A 12854-nucleotide genomic window follows, 5' to 3' on the forward strand; every position below is an offset into this window, starting at 1 on the left:
AATCTTCATTCAGGGATTGCGGAATGTATGAAAATATAGTAATAAGAAATGTGATTTTAACATCAAATCTTAGTATTGCGTTAGATATTTCTGTAAAAAAACCCATCTCCTCATTGACTCCCTTTGCGATAACATGGCTTGTGATGAGGTGGAGGCAGGAGGGAAAGGGGAAAAATGGCGCCAAGAGATCAACGGCTCATCTTCAAATTTGAAAATGCCCGCCATCATTTATAAAAGAGCAGAACGTTTCACAGAGGAGAATGCACGACTTCGTACACGTTAATTTCGTAATCGAAAAAGCAAACAAAGTTCAGACAATCTCACTTTACCCCATTCCCGCCTTTAGAGCTGAAAAATGCCTCACTGATATTCAATCTGCTCTCTCTCTCTCATGAACTGAGCAGAGAATAAAGCGAAACAGGGTCAGGGACCGTTACTTACTATATTCTGCAGTGACTGACTCGTTACTGCACTGGGTCAAACCAGCTCTGAAAGGCATTGTGAAAGGTAACGTGAGGTCAAACCCAATCGGGGTCATTCGTGCCGCCCTTCTAAAGTCATAGGACATAGTAACTAAAGAGATCATTCAGGCAAGAAGAAATCCTGTAGGTCAGGACACTCGTATAATTGCATTTTATGATAAAATCTTCCTCCGCTCCCAGACTGTAACGGTATCCAAATAAATGTAGCGTGGAATTCACGGATGCCTGGTACAAAGGCTACACATTAAACGGAAAATAATAAATCTGACCAGCGAGATTAGCCCCTTTCACAGATGCTGTGAGTGGTTCTTAAAAGAGCCTTTGGGTTGTCAGATTCAAGAATAATCTCTTCACTTTTTAGTGGCTCCCGCAGCGGCTGATTTCTTAGGCAGCAGCACGGCCTGGATATTAGGCAGCACCCCGCCCTGAGCGATGGTCACCCCTCCCAGCAGCTTGTTGAGCTCCTCGTCGTTGCGCACGGCCAGCTGCAGGTGCCTGGGGATGATGCGGGTCTTCTTGTTGTCCCGGGCCGCGTTGCCGGCCAGCTCCAGGATTTCAGCCGTCAGATACTCCAGCACCGCAGCCAGATAGACCGGCGCTCCGGCACCCACACGCTCAGCATAGTTGCCCTTTCTCAGGAGCCTGTGAACACGGCCCACCGGGAACTGCAGGCCAGCCCGGGACGACCGAGACTTCGCCTTGGCGCGACCTTTCCCACTGCCCTTTCCTCTTCCAGACATGCTCACAAGCACTTCCACAAAAAAATAGTGTACTCTGGCCTCCTTGCGGCCTCTTATACCTTTGGGAGGAATGGTGAGGCGGCCGTTTCTGATTGGGAATTGAAACAACATTAGGAGGGGCTGAACAATGGGACCAATCAGATATCTGCCTCATTCCCCAATCCGGAGAGGAACGGGGAGGAGGGCGGAAAGTACCGGCGCCAAATCATCAACCGCTTTCTTTCAAATGTGAAAAGCCCGCCAATTTCCAAACAAAGGAGTATGTTTTACACTAAGAAGTGAAGTACAAAAAATTGAATAAGTTTAAAAAACATTAATACTCATTGTAATTTACTTTTGTTTACAAAAGTATACTTCACACGATCTTACTCTCCCAAATTTGCCGACCTGTGTGTGTCCATTTCTGATCTTGCGAGTGGGTTTTTTTTTAAACCTGAGGCTGAAACAAAACGGTTCAAACATTGCAATCTGCAACTTGTCTTTTCATTTCACATTTCAATAACACCCCGGCCTGCTGATAAAGCAGCACACAACATTCTTCCGGCTCAGTATCAACGGCGAACACGGTGTTTAGACGATCTTTTAAAGTTGTCCTCCCTTATCAGATTCAGCAAAAATCTCAGCATTTCACATTTCAGTCCGGCAACTGTTTTGGTGTGCTCTCGGTTCACTATGGACGCCTCTTATCGACAGCAGAAATTGCTTTGCCTTTTGTATTCTGACAATGCGTGGATTTAATCCGCTTTTTCAATGTTTTTTTAAGGGTAAAATACATCAATAAGCTGGGGGCACTTCCGTTTGGTTTGCCAGGATTAAAATAATTGCTAACATTCCACCAAGGCCTTTCGCAACTTGAACAAGGTGAAAAATGACCCCATATTGTTTCATCAGCTCTCTCTGGAGTTTATGAAGTCGCTCCCCCCTACATCGTCAATTTACAACGCACTTCTAAAAATGACTGACCGATGCTTAATCTACTATCTCTCTACTGCCAGGGGAAGGACCTGTTTGTGATGTATTTTCATCTCCGCCACCCCTCATCAAATTGTTAAGCAACTCGAAAAGTTAAAATATCTTATCAAGAATCTATATGCAAACTAAAACAGTTCTTTAAAAGATGGTCCAGCTCACTGGGAAGTTGTAGGTGGCTCTTATAAGAGCCTTTGGGTTGTCTGTGTCTGTTTCAGTGTAATGCAGTTCTTCACTTGGAGCTGGTGTACTTGGTCACCGCCTTTGTGCCCTCCGACACGGCGTGCTTGGCCAGCTCCCCGGGCAGCAGCAGCCGCACGGCGGTCTGGATCTCCCGGGAGCTGATGGTGCTGCGCTTGTTGTAATGGGCCAGGCGGGAAGCCTCCCCCGCGATGCGCTCGAAAATATCGTTGACGAACGAGTTCATGATGCTCATGGCCTTGGAGGAGATGCCGGTGTCGGGGTGAACCTGCTTCATCACTTTGTAGATGTAAATGGAGTAACTTTCTTTCCTGGACCGCTTCCTCTTTCTGCCACCCTTCGCTGGCGTCTTCTTGATGATTTTCTTCGCGCCCTTCTTGGACGTTTGCTGTCCTTTTTTCTCATCAGCCATAGCGCCGCTCACTTTCAGACACAGAATGAGAAAAACCCGACTCGGAGCTCCCATTTTATAGACTGAAGACGTCAGCAATGCTAATGAAGGATGGGGTAAATCCTGATTGGGTAGTTTACACAGACATGTTTAACAACATCTCAGTCTCTCTGATTGGTTTGTGTGGTATGCAATGTGGTTCAGTCAGAATCTGCAACGAAATGTGAAGTGGGTGGTGATTCTGTTCCTGTCAGTCTGACTGAGGGAGATTTGTTTCGTATTTGTGATCCAGAAAGTGACTGTGGTATTGGATGTTGTTGTGATGATGTGGAAGTGGAAGGGTGTGTTTGCAGCTCTGCATGTCTGTTTCTGGTCCTCTGTATGGGCTGGAATTAACGCAGAACTTGTCACTTTGTGGGAAAAAAAACTTCCATCCATTTGAAATTGTGATTACATTTGTTGTCAAGTTACACAATCAACTGGAACCTGACCGTGAGTGTTTTCTACCCTTGGGGTTGATGTAACTCGTTCTCAATTGCACGGAGTTGAAGATAAATGAAAAGAAAACGTTTCTATGTAGTATTTTCTTGAATCACGAGTTGAGTCACGTCTTGACTGTGGAATGAATATATTTCTGAGACCTTGACTAATACTGCGTGCTTTGCAAGAACCTGCAGTGTAGGGATTTATAGAATTACGCGAATACCTGTTAACCAGCAACTGTTAGCATGTTTATATATATGTGTGTGTGTGTGTGTGTGTGTGTCACTTTAACTTTGTATGTATCGTGCCCTCATTTACACATTTGGCATTAAGTCAATACCTGTCCACCGAGGGTCTGGTCCTCTGTGTAATAGTCAATTAGTGTTACTTCCAGAGAGGTTTTATTCTGTAACCATCAAACACTGATGTGAGCGGTAAAACGTTACACAATTTGCCAGCCACTTAGAAATATTTCTCCAATCTGTGTCCCTAGGAGAAAGTGAGGATTGCAGATGGTGGGGATCAGAGGGCTTATGCCCAAGATGTCGAGATGAAGGACCTATGCTCGAAACTTCGATTCTCCTGCTCCTCAGATGCAGCCTGACCTATTGTGCTTTTCCAGCACCACACTCTCGACACCAATCTGTGCCCGTCTGTTTCTGGGATGTATTTTTGTAAACTCAGTTTCACAGTCTTTACATGTTACTGAATTGTAACTCAAACCTTCTTAAGTGTCATGATTTGGAGATGCCGGTGTTGGACTGGGGTGTACAAAGTTAAAAATCACACAACACCAGGTTATGGTCCAACAGGTTTCATTGGAAGCACACTAGCTTTCGGAGCGACGCTCCTTCATCAGGTGATTGTGGAGGGTCGATCGTAACAGAATTTATAGCAAAAATTTGCAGTGTGATGTAACTGAAATTGAAAAATTGATTGTTAAGACGTTCATCTGCTAGAATACATCGATAGTTTCATCTCACAGATGAAAGGCTTAACAATCAATTTTTCAATTTCAGTTACATCATACTGCAAATTTTTGCTATAAATTCTGTTACGATCGAGCTCTCCACAATCACCTGATGAAGGAGCGTCGCTCCGAAAGCGAGTGTGCTTCCAATGAAACCTGTTGGACCATAACCTGGTGTTGTGTGATTTTTAACTTCTTAAGTGTAACTTGTTGTTTTACCCTGTTAGGTGTCATCTATTGACATAAGAATGTGTTTCATGTAGTACCTACAATTTTGAATGTACCAGATACCACTTTGGACAGACTCAGGTAGGACTCACTACCGTCCAGTCCCATACTCTATGAAAATCAACTTCTGCAAATTGAAGTTGATTTTGTAATTCTAACTCCAGCATTTCAATAAGGAATAACTCTTTGTACATTGTTACTGACAATATCTGCAATGTCACTGCTGATGTGACATTGTTTATGGCAGTTTCTAGCTAATCAATAGTTGTATTATATCCTAACAATTTATTCGCAAGTGACTCAGTATTTCATACTGTAACTGCCAGTTTGTTGTTTCTAATCTTGTGTTTACTCAGTTTCAGTCAATCACTGGCATGTCAGAGAGCAAATATTTCAACATCTCAACGTTTCTGATGAAATGGATGGTTAATCTTTTTTCACTTCATCCCTGGTGTGCCTCGGTAACTTATAATTGAATTGATTAGTATGTGATTTGTGAGCACACACATATCAGTAAGTTTCAGATAAAGTGCATAGTGCATGGTGAATGATGCCTCCCATTCCTGTCATGCAGATACTGTCATTCCTGTCATCCTGTCTTTGCTGTAGTTATTAATTAGCATGAGAAGTCTGTGGCATTTTCATCTGCCTGTGTGTACTCTGTCATGGGAACAGATCACAAAGGCTTTCGTTATGATCTTCGTCTCATTTTGATGTTTAGTGCCCATAACCAAAGACTCTTATGTATCAAAAAATACATAGGGCTACATTAGCATAAATTAAGCTGATAACCCAACCCCAGCTGCTCTCTGTGCAACAGGTCAAGGGGAGAATGTTCTACATTTCTTTCTGAGACAGAAGGCTTCCTGTTCAAACCTGTGTCCCTTATTCTGGATTCTCTCATGCGCAGTGACATACTTCTAGCATTAACTCTGTCAACTCCCTTCAGATAATTTTCTTTTGCCCTAAAGATCATAAATTGTTCTTCAAATCTCCAGTGAGAATATGCCCAACCATTTTATACTTGCAATGAGAACCTACATATCAATCTACAGCTCTATGTTTCTGCAATGCGAATATGAGAGTGCAGGTATTACTCTGTCCCAGTAAGATTCTGCTATGTGCATACTTGAGTGAAGTTATTACCCTATACCTGTTGGTTTCTACTGTGTGAATATGTCAGTTTCTGTTCTGTGAATGTGATAGTTTAATTACCAATCTGTCCATGTCAGTTTTGGCATTGTTAAAATATGAACAAAGTGATCAATGTCTACCTGCCATCTTCTGCTAAGTGAACATGTGGGGGTCCGTATTGAAATATACCTGTTGCTTTCAGTGACACGAATGCATGAGTGTGGTTATCAATCTTTCCCAATCAGTTTCTGCTTTGTGAATGTATTGATGTAGTTATACATCAATAATAAAGGAGATTTTAACCAAAACGTCAATTCTCCTGCTCCTTGGATGCTTCCTGACCTGCTGTGCTTTTCCAGCATCACACTCTCAAGTCTAATCTCCATCATCCACAGTCATGACTTTTGCCCATCCATCTGTATCTGTCAGTTTCTGATCTATGAATATGGAAGTATAGTTATTGATCTGCCCATCAGTTTCTCCAATTTGAATATACAAACCTATTTATCTATCTCTCCCTGTCAGTTTCTGTGATGTGAAGATGACAGTCCAATTATCTATCTGCCCCTGTCAGATTCTGCTGTGTGAATATGAGTGTGTCATTATCAGTCCTTACCTGACAGCTTTTGCAACATCAATGTGATTTTAGTTATCAATCTGCCTCATTAGGTTCGATGTGAATATAAGAATTTACTTATCATATACCTGTGAGATTCTGCTCTGGGAATATGTGGGTGTATTATCAAAATGTACCTGTCAGTTTCTGCAACGTGAATGTGTTTGTGCAATCATCAGTCTACCACTGACAGCTTCAACTATATGAATGGATGAGTGCATCTGTACCTGAAAGTATCTGTACCTGTCAGTTTGTGCTCTGTGAATAAGTGAGTGTACTTATATATTTGTCTCTGTTTAACATGACACTTGCAGAAACTGCAGGAGCTCTTTTTACTTCAAATCTCTGTTGCTCAACATGAATAAGATTTTATCTATTGCCATCCATGTCAGGGTGGCATGGTGGCACAGTGGTGCCAGGGACACAGATTCAATTCCAGCCTTGGTTCATTACCAGTGTGCAGTTTGCATGTTGTTCCATGTCTGCATGGATTTCCTTTGGGTGCTCCAGTTTCTTTGTATGGTCCAAACATGTTTAGGTTAGCTGGATTAGCCTAAATTGTCTGATAGTATTTAAGGATGTGCAGCGTCAGTGGGTTAACTATAGTAAATGAGGAGTTATGGGGATAGGGTGAGGTCTACGTGTGGCTGGGATCCACTTTGGTGAGTTGTTGCTGGGGGATGGGCCAAATGAACTCTATCTGCACCGGAGAAATTCTATGTACTGTAATTGAAAGTAAGACTTTACTAATACCAGTTTCAGTCTCTGACAGCTTAAAGCAGTTTGGATAATTTCCACAACTTTTATTCTATGGTACAAGTTATGATTGTAAGTTATATTCTGAATGTGAATTTTGAACTTATTGTTCACATGTTGATGACAAGACCACTTTATGGGGGCTTTTGCATTCTGTATCCAATAATCTCTGGGGATCTGTCTAAATGTGTACCTTTTCACATTAATATTTAAATTCCCTTTAGACCACTTGAAAACAAAGTATTAATTCAGTCATTTTGTATGAGATGTGTTCTGTTTTCACTTTGTGGAAACAAATTAAATTGCAATATTTGTTTCAATCTGACACTTGGCCTGCAAGCTAATTCCTCCAGTTTGGACAAACAGAATTGATACATGAATTAGTTTAAACCATGATGAGATAATTGGAGGAATAATTAACCTGAACACTTATTTCCTTCTTTCCCCATTTAAGTGGAATACATTGTTAGCATGCAATAGGTTCAGTATTTCCAAATAAACAAGTGGAATTTACTTTTTGACCAATGTTATACTATGCATTACAATTCTATAGGAAGTTCTCTTATACACTGGGACTGACATACTTCACCCTCACCTTTCCTGTCTAATTTAAGGAAATGGTAGCTCTTCCAACCATGTGATCCTAGAAGGCTTGAGTTTTCTATTTTTGCCTACGGACCTATTAACCTGACAGTATTTCTGTGTTTTGCAAATTATTATGTATCCACTGTGTATGGCACCATCTCACTCTTTGTTGTGTCCAGAAACCATCAGTTTCCTTAAGTATTTTATTGGTAGAGGAATTGATTTCCAGAGTCCTGAGGTCATGTTGCAGTTGTATAAGACTCTGGTGCGGCCGCATCTGGAGTATGGTGTGCAGTTTTGGACTACTATACTATAGGAAGGATGTGGAGGCACTGGAACGGGTGCAGAGGAGGTTTACCAGGATGTTGTCTGGTATGGTAGGAAGATCGTATGAGGAAAGGCTGAGGCACTTGGGGCTGTTTTCATTGAGAAAAGAAGGTTTGGGGTGACTTGATAGAGGTGCACAAGATAATTAGGGGTTTAGATAGGGTTGACAATGAGAACCTTTTCCAATGTATGGAGTCAGCTATTACGAGGGGGCATAGCTTTAAATTAAGGGGAGGTAGGTATAGGACAGATGTTAGGGGTAGATTCTTTACTCAGTGAGTCATGAGTTCATGGAATGCCCTGCCAGTAGCAGTGGTGGACTCTCCCTCTTTATGGTCATTCTAGCAGGCATTGGATAAGCATATGGAGGATAGTGGGCTAGTGTAGGTTAGGTGGGCTTGGGTCGGCACAACATCGAGGGCCAAAGGGCCTGTACAGCGCTGTATTTTTCTATGTTCTAAGTCCTTCATTACATAAATAAGGACAATAATTGTGCAGTCTGCAACTGTTTGTTCTTTTCTGTGAATGCAGAACTAATCTTGTTTCTTCCATTTACTTGTACGGTTTGTGTACTTGGGAAGTACTCTCTACCTGTCAGTCTGTGCTATTTAATGGGACTGTGATATGGTTTATTGTCCTTCGAAACTCTGCTCAGATGTGACAGACTGTCAATAGATTAGAGCCATGTTGTCTAGTGAAAAACTTGGAAACTAAAATTTAATACTGTCTACTCGGGCTGTTGTGTACACGCACTGATTTTCTATATAAAAATAATTTTTGAAAGGAACAGTTGTTATGAAAGATGCCCACACTCGATTGATCCTGCTTCATTCTTCCTGCATTGTGTTACTGAGCAGTTTAAATGTTTGCTGTTAAATGGGCAGCCAGTTAGCAAAGGAGAGAGTTTTCAGTTCATGTTTCCTGAAGTGAATGGGCAAGTTCTTATTGCTTTGACTGTATCTGTAGGATTCACAGACAAGTGAAACCACAGTACATTGTCACAGAAGTGCTGTTCTTCAGAGTCAAGGAGGTAAAAGCAATGGACCTTGGCACCTTCTATAGTGCAGAGTCTAACTGGGAGGAGTGATATCAAGGTGTGGCCTTCAGAGAGTCATACAGATATACAGCACAGAAACAAATCCTTAGGTCCAAGCTGTTCATGCTGACCAGAGACCCTAATCTGACCGTGTCCCATTTAAGTTAAAAATCTCAACACCAGGTTATAGTACAACAGGTTTACGTGGAAGCACTAGCTTTCAGAGTGACGAAGGAGCAGTGCACTGAAAGCTAAACAGTGGTTAGCACTGCTGCCTCATTGCGCCAGAGACCCGGGTTCAATGCCCGCCTCAGGCGACTGACTGTGCGGAGTTTGCACGTTCTCCCCATGTCTGCGTGGGTTTCCTCCAGTCCAAAGATGTGCGGGCCAGGTGAATTGGCCATGCTAAATTGCCTGTAGTGTTAGGTAAGGGGTAAATGTAGGGGTATGGGTGCGCTTCGGTGGGTCGGTGTGGACTTGTTGGGCCAAAGGGCCTGTTTCCACACTGTAAGTAATCTAATCTAAAAAAAACACTGGCACCTCCACATCATGGCTAGTCCCACTTACCAGCATTTGGCGAATATCCATCGAAACTGTTCCTATTCTTGTATATATCCAGGTACCTATAAAAGGTTGTAATTGTACCCACCACCTCCACTTCCTCTTGTAACACTTTCCATACAAGCACCACCATTTATGTCAGAGTAACTCCACAGGCCCTTTTAAAATCTTTTTTCCACAATTCAAACCCGTGCCCTCTATTTTTGCACTTACCCACATTCGGAAAATGACCAGGGCTATTCATCCTATCATGCCCCTCATGATTTTCTCAATCTGTACAAAGGTCACACCTCATTCTCTGACAGCCCAGGGAACAAAGCAACAGCCTGTTCAGCTTCTCCCCCTAAATCAAAACCTCCAGTCCTGGTAATGGAACATCCTGATGAGAGTAGTGCAGTTGACGTGGATTACATGAACTGCTGTAAGGCCTTTGTCGAAGCATAACCCCTGACCGGGGAGGAAAGACTCAGCAGGCAGGCAGGCAGCATTCAGGCAAGTGGTAGGTGCTTATTCAAGCAGCAATGGGTTAGTGCAGGGAGAGGGCCAAATGATCTTCCCCCAAGACTGGCCTCAGAAGAGAGGTCCATGACACTTTTTTTTTACAATAAAAAGCAATATTGTTTATAAACTTTCTGATAACAATCACATACAACTTGATTATGATGTTCCTCCCTCTTACTTTGCGTACCCTATTCAATGAGACACCTAATCAATGATAGGCATTTCTATGGACAGCCCTAGGATCCCCTTACCTCTCAGAGTTTAGAAAATACTGTAATCTCTAGGCCTTGCGATCTTTCTATGCATCCTATTCATTCACATTACAAAGTTATTTTCTATACACCCTCGTGTTTCTCTCAGTCTAGCTTATCTCTCTCATGACAGCTTCAATGTGGCTACTCATTGTATTCCATTTTATCAAGATCAATTGCTCCTCTAGTATAATTCAGACAGTGGGGAATATATGAAGAAAAACAAAAGGACAGTTTGTTTTGACTTACTTGCCACAGACATGTAATTTTAATTTCTGATATAAAAACTCAGTTACAAAATATAAAGTAATTTAGCTATCCCAACTATTAGCACTTTGTGATTAATGGGCTATGAGCAATCTATTGTGTTTTGCTAATTAACCTTCACTTCCAGGTTTAGATGTTTCTTTTCCCCTTTATGCTCGAGTATTATGCATCTATTTTTTATGCTGGAAACTACTGTGATGATGCTACGTCTCTTTATGAGAACCTAATTCTTAATATTCTAACTTATTTCAAGAAACGGAGTACTATAAGATAACTTTAGCTGTTGCACCCTCAGCTGTTTTAGGGGATTAATGGGCTGTAACTAGCATCTGGTGTCTGTTCATTAACTGGGACAATTACCCTTTCATTTAATGTGGCTGGAGTTACTCATTTATTGGATCTTTGATCTGTTTGTCAGAACTGTTTCGAATGGGAACAGGCTGGGTCCTTTTTACTGTCCTCAGAGTGGCTTGTTCAATGGTATCATTCTGCCTTACTGTGCGAGTAGCTGCTTGGTGTAGTTTCTGCCTGCATTGCATTTCACATCCTGCTGTTTAATTCTTAAAGGTCAGTTTGTGTTAACAGACATGGGCCACTCTATTCTGGCCAGGTACAGGCCACCCCTACAGCCTTTGACAAAGCCCCATATAAAAGACTGGTCCAAACTCGGCTTTTGGAGTCTCAAGCAAATTGGATCTGAAATGAGCTTGCAGACAGGATGCAAACTATAACGGAAACGTCGAATTTCCTGTTCCTTGGATGCTGCCTGACCTGCTGCGCTTTAACCAGCAACACATTTTCAGCTATAATGGTAGAGGGTTTTGTTTGTGATTGGTAGCCTGTGACCAGGGATCAGTGCTTTGCTGCTTGTTAACAATTGGATATGAATGTTGAACGCATAATTAGTAAGCCTACAGATGAATTTTTCGAGCAGAAATGTTATAAGTGTCAGTGCAGCCTTGGAGTGCAATGGGCCTGTTCCTCTGCTGTATTGTTCTTTGATCTATGACATGAAAGTCAGTGGCGTTGTTGACAGTGAGGGGGATGGTCTCAGGCTACAGTATGAGAACATTGGGCACTGCAATGGCAGATGGAATTTAATCCTGATAAATGTGAGGTCATGCATTTTGGAAGGTCTAATAAGGCAAAGAATGACACAATGAAGGATTGGTCCCTCGGCAGTACTGAGGACAAAAAAGTGTTTTTTTTCATCTGTGTGTAGGGCTATGAGGGAGAGGGGTTCTTGACTTTTTGTGGCTAGCTGGTGTTCGTGTATCCTGGTGGCTAATTTTCTTCCTGTTTGCCCTACATAATGTTTGTGGCAGTCCTTGCATGGAATTTTATAGATGACGTTGGTTTTGTCCATGGCTAGCTATCCACAAAAAGACACGAACCCCTCTCCCTCATAGCCCTACACACGGATGAAAAAAAACACCATTTTGACTGGGACAACACATCTATCCTGGGACAGGCTAAGCAAAGACATGCCAGAGAATTCCTAGAGGCCTGGCACTCCAACCACAATGCCATAAAGAAGCACATAGATCTAGATGCCACCTAGCAACCCCTCAGAAAACGAACAGGAAATGACATCACCACAAACCCCAGGAATCCCATCCAGGAGAAAGATATAAACAGAAAACATGAGACAACAGCTTCGCTTCACTTGGAGGTCACCACTGATGATGTTACCTGGCCAGGTAATGAAACGTCTGGATGTCAAACCTACAGCTCAGCGAGCAAACCTACACCCTAAAGTTTACGGGATATCTAAGAAAAATATTTTGATCTAGAGGGTGGGTAAAGTTTGGATCATGCTGCCCAAGTGTGGTGGAATACTCTCACAGCACAGAAAGAAACATCTGGATATGCCCTTAAGAAACCATGACATAGTCAGCTATGGACCAAGTGCAGGTAAATGGGATGAATGCACTTTGCTGTTTGTTGGACATCATGCACATGGTGGGCTGAAGGATCTCTTTTTATGGTGTATGTCTCCATACCTCTATAATATGCTTGTAAATCTTTTCTGCACCATCTCAAGTTTAACAACATCCTTCCTGAAGAAGGGAGATGAGCATTGCACACAATCTCCTAAAAGTGGCATCACTAATGTCCTGTACAGCCCAAGTACCACACACAATGTTCTGACCAATGAAGGAAAGCATGCCAAATGTTTTCTTCACTGCCCTGTCTACCTGTGACTCTACTTTCAAGGAAATATGTAGCTGCACCGAGAGGTCTCTTTGTTCAGTAACACTCGCCAAGGCCCCACCATTAAGTGTATAAGTCCGGCCCTGGTTTGTCTTACCAAAACCTAACACCTCCCATGTATCTAAAAGAAACTGCATCTGAG

The 12854-nt window shown here is 42.3% G+C and overlaps 3 protein-coding genes across 3 annotated transcripts in view; all 3 read right to left on the minus strand.

The window, feature by feature from the left end:
* LOC132837099 (uncharacterized) overlaps window positions 1-12854 on the minus strand; it is a 489878-nt gene that overhangs the window by 264523 nt on the left and 212501 nt on the right. The window lies entirely within an intron of this gene.
* On the minus strand, window positions 708-1222 carry LOC132837163 (late histone H2A.2.2-like). The gene has a single exon (XM_060856872.1). The coding sequence runs from the start codon at window positions 1220-1222 to the stop codon at window positions 833-835; it is 390 nt and encodes a 129-aa protein (XP_060712855.1). The 3' UTR covers window positions 708-832.
* On the minus strand, window positions 1794-2804 carry LOC132837295 (late histone H2B.L4-like). The gene has a single exon (XM_060856967.1). It carries the CDS (start codon window positions 2802-2804, stop codon window positions 2424-2426), a length of 381 nt encoding a protein of 126 aa, XP_060712950.1. The 3' UTR covers window positions 1794-2423.

The sequence above is a fragment of the Hemiscyllium ocellatum genome, chromosome 49 (assembly GCF_020745735.1).
Source record: "Hemiscyllium ocellatum isolate sHemOce1 chromosome 49, sHemOce1.pat.X.cur, whole genome shotgun sequence".
Classification (NCBI taxonomy): domain Eukaryota; kingdom Metazoa; phylum Chordata; class Chondrichthyes; order Orectolobiformes; family Hemiscylliidae; genus Hemiscyllium; species Hemiscyllium ocellatum.

What these genes read in the sequence shown, in the direction of transcription:
- LOC132837163 (XM_060856872.1), bottom strand. Translation starts at nt 1,222, where the DNA reads ATGTCTGGAAGAGGAAAGGGCAGTGGGAAAGGTCGCGCCAAGGCGAAG.
- LOC132837295 (XM_060856967.1), bottom strand. Translation starts at nt 2,804, where the DNA reads ATGGCTGATGAGAAAAAAGGACAGCAAACGTCCAAGAAGGGCGCGAAG.